This window comes from Felis catus, chromosome E3, assembly GCF_018350175.1.
Source record: "Felis catus isolate Fca126 chromosome E3, F.catus_Fca126_mat1.0, whole genome shotgun sequence".
NCBI classification, from domain to species: domain Eukaryota; kingdom Metazoa; phylum Chordata; class Mammalia; order Carnivora; family Felidae; genus Felis; species Felis catus.
In genome coordinates, this window is record NC_058383.1 from 14565430 (window position 1) to 14571429 (window position 6000).

The window sequence follows — 6000 nt, forward strand, 5'->3', positions numbered from 1 at the left end:
CCCCGCCGCGGGAAGGGTTGATAGGCAACAGCATCTGTGTATCAGTCAGCTCTTGCTGCGTAACAACTACTCCAAACCTTAGTGGTTTATCGTTGCCCATGAGTCTATAGGTCAGCCAGACGGTTCTGTGATCTGGACCAGGCTCGGCTGACTTCAGCTGGGCTCATTCACACATCTTCTGGCAGCCAGGAGGCCGGCCGAAGGCTGCCGAATCTAGGACAACCTCATCCACTTGTCCGGTGGTTGGCTGGCTGTTGGTTGGCCCACCTGTCCCTCCTCCTCTGGCAGGCCATCCAGAGCTTCCTGCCAGGGTGGCAGCAGGTTTCCAAGAGCAAGAGGGTGGAAACATGCAAGGCTAAAGGGCTAGTCCAGCACGTGGCACATCCTCCCTTCCACTATGTTCTGTGGGCCAGAGCAAGTGGCCGGTTTTCAAGGGATGGGGAAATAGAGTCCACTTCCTGATGCACGTGGCTCTAAAAGTCACAGTGCCCAGGGTGCATAGAAGGAAGGAGTGAAGGATGTGGCTGTTTTGACAATCTAGCACAGTCCCCCAGGATTTGTTGCTGTGCGTGGAGCCGTCAGCAAGTGCCAGGACTGTGTCGCACATTTAGGACGCTTCTGCTTTTTCATCACTGTAAATAATGGTGCAGTAAAGACCTTAGACATGAACTCGTGTTTGCGGTTGCGATCGTTACCTTGGGATGGATGTCTGAAGGGGAATTTATTGGGTCAAGAGAAGAAAACATTTTAACAGCATGGAGCCTAGATGTTGAAATTCCCTTTTTGACCAGCGGTAGCAACTTACCCCCACTCCAGCCCATGACAAACCGGGAATAGGGTGGTGGCTGTTGTTGTGGTGGTGGTTGTTGTTTTAATGCGGTATCGCGTTGCTGTTTTAGTTTCTTTATTTTGACACCTATCAGGTTGAATGCTTTTTAATGTGTTTCTTTTTTGGTGAGCTGCCTCTTTGGGCACTTTACAGCGGGGTGGCATGAATGAACGAATCCCAGTTTACAAATGGGGAGGAAACGCCGGCTCAGAGAGGTTAAGTGACTGCTTCGAGGGGGCCCCGCCAGCTGGAAGCAGAGCCAAGCTTTGAAATCAGATGTCCTGTGCTTTGACTGATCCCTGCTCCCCCCGTGTTGCTGAGCAGAAGGCTAGAATCCAGAGACGCTGACCGAGGGCATGCTTAGAAGAAAATCAGACCGGCCCTGGGGGAGCAGGATCCAGCCAGGGAGGGGGCTTCCTGAGCAGGGCTCGCCTGTGAATTGCGTGTTTGGTGGCCAGGACCGCGGCACTGGCAGAGGCCTGGATGAGACGTGCGGGCCCAAGCCCCCTCTCCCCACCTCTCGTCTGCTCTCTCCCCAGCTTGCCCGCTATACCAAGGAGGGCTTCCTGCACTTGGGAGCCCTGGGGACCACCACGCTCCTCCCTGACACCCGCTGCCTGGTGGACAACTCCAAGAGTCGGCTGCCCCAGCTCCTCGACTGTGACAAAGTCAAGAGCAGCCTGTACAAGCGCTGGAATTTCATCCAGGTGGGTAGCCCCCTGGGAAGGGCCAGCACCCCAGAGCAGGTAAGGCTGCTGCAGACCCCAGGGAAGTCCGACCTCCCCAAGGAACGGTGCCCAGGAAAGCACACCAAAGGTCTCCAGCCCCGGGCCAGCCTCGTGAACCCAGGGCACGTCCGGGGGGAACCGGCGGTGGCGGGGGCCTTCCACCTGGGACGGCTTCCGGGTCCCTTCGGCAGCACCAGGCCGGCTGGGCTCCGGCAGATCTCGGGAGGGGAGTGTGGGCGATGTCCCTGAAATCTGCTAAGTGTCTACAGCCACTGCGATTGAGAAAGCCAGACCTTCAATATCCCTGCAAATTCCGCATTCCCACACCGTCGCCCATCGGGGCCGGTCCCCTGGCTCAGCCATTCAGACTTGGTGAAGCCAATGGCCATTCTGACTTCAGGGTTTCTGGATAGTCCCTCCCCCTGGGCAAACAATTTTGGTGGGACTGTTCCCCAGGAGAGGCCACGCGCCAGGCCTCCTTCTCTGTCTCTCTCCCTGTCTCTCTGTCCCTGTCTCTCTCCCGATCTCTCTCTCTCTCTCTCTCTCTGCCTTTCAGCCTCTTTTTTCTCATGGTCTGATCCCTCTCTTTCTCTCTCTATCCGTCTTATTCTCTATATCTCTGTCTCCACCGATCTGTTTCCGTTCTCTGTGTCTCTGTCTCTGTGTCTCTCTATGTCTCCCTGTCTATGTCTCCATCTGTCTCTCCGCCTTTTACCTAGAACGGAGCCATCATGAATAAGGGCACGGGGCGCTGCCTCGAGGTGGAGAACCGGGGCCTGGCTGGCATCGACCTCATCCTCCGCAGCTGCACGGGACAGAGGTGGACGATTAAGAACTCGATCAAGTAGCGGGGAGGAGCAGGGGCCCCCGGAGCCTGGCCCCCGGGACAAGGTCTGCCCGTCTTCTGGGCCAGCCGCACTGGTGAAGAGACAGCGAGGAGCCAGCCGGGGCTCAGCAGCCCTTCCGGGGCTTCTCCAGGGGCCCCGGATGGAGACTTGGTGTCCCCAGTGGGCGCTCAGCTGCCGTGAGGCTCGTGCCCCCTGGAAAAGCCCCCCGACCCTTCTCTGGGAACCCGGGAGCCGTGTCTTCTGCAGCCTGGATGTGGACCTCGTACCATGGAGTGAACCCCCCACGTCCTCCTCGTCGTCTTCGCAGCCACAATCAGGACTGGGACCGGCAGGGGCCCCTCCTCGTCCTCGTCTCTTGCAGCTGCAGCAGCTTCTGAGTGCCACCCCGACCCTCGGCAAGGTGGGGGGTGGCGCTCAGTCACGTCCTATCTGCCCCTCCTCAGAGGAGGCGGTCAGGCCCTGGGACTCCGTTTCCCTGGAGGTTGCTTCTGCCCCGATGCCCATTTGCAGCCCGAGGCAGCCTCCACCCCAACCCTTAGCGGCAGACGGCTTTGGCGGCTACGGCCCTGGACTTTTCTGGACCCTCCCTTAGATGGCCTGGAAGGAATTAATGCTTCCACGGTCACCAGGGCGCTAGGCTCTCGCGTTCCGGGGCCAGCTGCTCTGCCCGTGTCCGCAGGGAGCCAGACACAGAAAGAGGCTGAGCACGTAGGGAGGTCATGGCTGTGAGGGGCCCTCCGGGCTGGAGCCGGGCCAGTGCGGCTCTGCCCTCGGGAGACCAGGGGGCCCTGACTCATGACCAGGGAGGCCGCCATGGGAGCCTCCACCTGGAGCTTTAGGACTGAGGCCAGCACAGCACGGGGGTCGGGGCGGGGTGAGAGCAGGACCCTGGAAAACGCTCCGGGTTCATCTCATCTCACCCCATGCTCTGCTGGCTGACAGGGGAGAAGGCAGTCGATTCCTCTCTGCAGAGTAATAATTGTTTTCGATTGCCCTCTGGTTAGGGTGCACTTGTAAATCAGAGTTAATATATGGACGCGTGTGCATGCCTACGAGTGTGTGTGCCTGCGTGGTGTGCGTGTGCGCGTGCATGTGTGTGTCTGGGCGTGCGCCTCCGAGTGTGTGATAGAGCGGGTGTCAGAGTGTGGCCTCGGGCTTGCCGCTTCGTCGCTCACCTGGATCAGGGCGAGGCTGCCGGAAGTATGGGGGGTTGGCCACCCATCTGTGGCCAGGAGGACGCGGCCCAGCCTGGCCCCATGTGGCGCCCCAGATGGAAGGCTGTCCCTTCTCCCAGGTCCCTCTCTGTCCCTCATGCTGTCCCCAAGGGTCAAGCCCTGCCCAGAACCAAATCCTGTAGTTGCCCGGTTTGGGGTTCACAGTGTCTCATTTGGTGGCATCTTATTGGTGATCCCCCTCCCCCAATTCCTCCCTTGTGAAATAAATACATGTGAGCACTTCCCCAAGCAGCCTTGTTTGCTTCTTGGTTCCTCCAGAGCCCGGGGTTTGGGGGGGCAGTTCCTGGAACATGGCAGAGGGCTCTTTCGGGTGGGGGGTTTGGTCTCACTGTAAGCAAAAGCCGTCGCTCGCAGCACGAGGCTGAGACAAAGCCGGTCAGCACTTGCACTCACCCCCCGAAGCAGGACAGAACCTGACATTTTGGTGCTCGTGTAACTAACCCCCTTGCGGACCCCAGCTTAGGAGGCTCAGGCTGGTGCAGGAAGCGGAAAAGGGGAGGAGGGTTGAGGTGACCTGGCCGAGCCCCTCCTGCTCGTGGCAAAGTGAAATCCTTAAAGATTCCAGGCCTTCCATCATGGAAACGGGTATGGGACGCACGGTCAGGGGTCCCCTCAGCTGTGACAGTCCCTCTTCCCTTCGAAGAAGCCCAGAAGGTCCGTCTTCTTTGACGTCACACAAAACACAGACACGCGCACCAATGGCAGTTGCCATGTTTCTTTCGGGTTCTAGGAGAATCAGGGTCCAGGAGCGTGCTGACGGAAAATGCTGGAGTCTCGGGGTGACCGTGAAGTGAAAAGAGCTGAAGGTCTGCAGGTTCCCACGGGGCTCAAGGGATCATATGACAGTGTGATGCCTTGGGGGAGGAGTCCTACCCTGACTGCCCCATACTCCCTCTGTGTGGGTCTGAAAGTACAAATATGAAGAAGGAATTATCCTGTTTTACCATTTGCTGAGGTTTTGATCCCAAATCCCGGTGAGGCACCAAGGAGGGCCTGGGAGGCCCAGGGAGGCCTGGGTGGCCTGGGAGGGCACCAGGGAGAATCCTTCATTCTACAGGAAATGGGCCAAATGGCCTCAAACCAAAGTAAGCCTCGAGGCCTGCTCAGTTCTCTGAGGGAACAGGAGCCCACACCCTCTGGGGCTCTAGCACGCTCGCTGGATGTGGGGGTCCTTGGTACTCCAAGCCGAACCCTTAAGAATACAAGGCAGCAAGGATCCTGGAACTTACCAGAGTGAAGTACTCTTCTTCAGTGTCACACGCAGCAGGACAGGATGTTTGGGTTGGCTTATTTATGTGTGTTTGTGGGGGAGGGTAGTGGTGCTGGTTCAGGACCGTGGGACACTCTCTGCCTCCCAACACCAGCGCATGGGCCCCGAGTCTTGGGTCCAGCATCCGGGAGGCCTGTCCATTTATATCAGCACCTGCCATCAGCACTCACCTGGGTTACCTCCCAAAGACTGGGCCCCCTGGGGAAACTGGCCCGAGCGTGAGGCCAGCATCCCAGGACAGCACCCTCTTGGCGCCACAGGGCAGGAGGTGGGGGGGGTGGGGGTGGGGGAGGGGGATCAGAGACCAAGGCAGAGAGGAGGAATGAGCAAAGTTAAAGAGGGAGGAGAGAAAAAAGCAGCACGGCCCTGAGGGAGCCTTGTGTCCAGTCCTTTGGAGGACTTTGGAAGGTCCGGAGCCCCACATCTTTGCGCGGTGGCATCAGCTCCAGACGTCCGGCTCCAGGGGCATCTCACACGCCTTCAGCAGGTGTTGGGCATTGGCACCGTCTGTATCCCCATACCTCCGTCACCCCCAGCCCTTGCAGGGGGGATGATGCACAGGGAGTTGAGCCCCGACAGCCTTTGCTCCACACACCCCTTCTGTCTGTCTACTTAGTCCCTCACCTGTGCCCCCCTGCCCCTGTCTGGTGACAATTTCTTCTGCTTTTCTCTAAGTTCCCCTCTCTGTTTATATGGCAAAAACATCACAGATGGTATTGCTGACACATGCCCAAGCCCCGCCACAGATGTCTTTGAATCTATATGTGTTATTTCTCAAATGTGTTCTCTATTCTTATTCCGGTGGCCAGAGAAGGAGAAATGCGGAAGGCTGAGAAAGCACAGTCTGGGCCGGAAGCCGCCATGTTAACCCACTCCAAGCCCTTTTGCTTGGTTTCCTGAAGCCATTCCTTTCCATCTCATATATTTTCCCCGCCATTCTTGAAGAGCATCCCGGTGTCCCAAATGGCAGAAGTCAGGCCCGGCCAGAGCAGGCGACTCCCCCAGGGCTGTCGTGTGAGCTGTCCCTGACCAGGCTGTTTCTCTCCTTCCACCTTGCTTGGGACTGCTGCTCTGAGAAAGGCTGAAGGAC

The 6000-nt window shown here is 58.3% G+C and overlaps 1 protein-coding gene across 5 annotated transcripts in view; it reads left to right on the forward strand.

Annotated features, from left to right (window-relative positions):
- GALNT17 (polypeptide N-acetylgalactosaminyltransferase 17) overlaps window positions 1–3868 on the forward strand; it is a 448562-nt gene extending 444694 nt beyond the window's left edge. For all 5 annotated transcript variants that reach the window (XM_011290337.3, XM_023246705.2, XM_045048142.1 and 2 more), the window contains 2 exons: window positions 1369–1536; window positions 2277–3868. In XM_011290337.3, coding sequence (XP_011288639.1) covers window positions 1369–1536; window positions 2277–2405 — 297 coding nt within the window. In that variant the 3' untranslated portion in view covers window positions 2406–3868. The remainder of the gene's footprint in view (window positions 1–1368; window positions 1537–2276) is intronic.
- Window positions 3869–6000: the final 2132 nt, after the last annotated feature.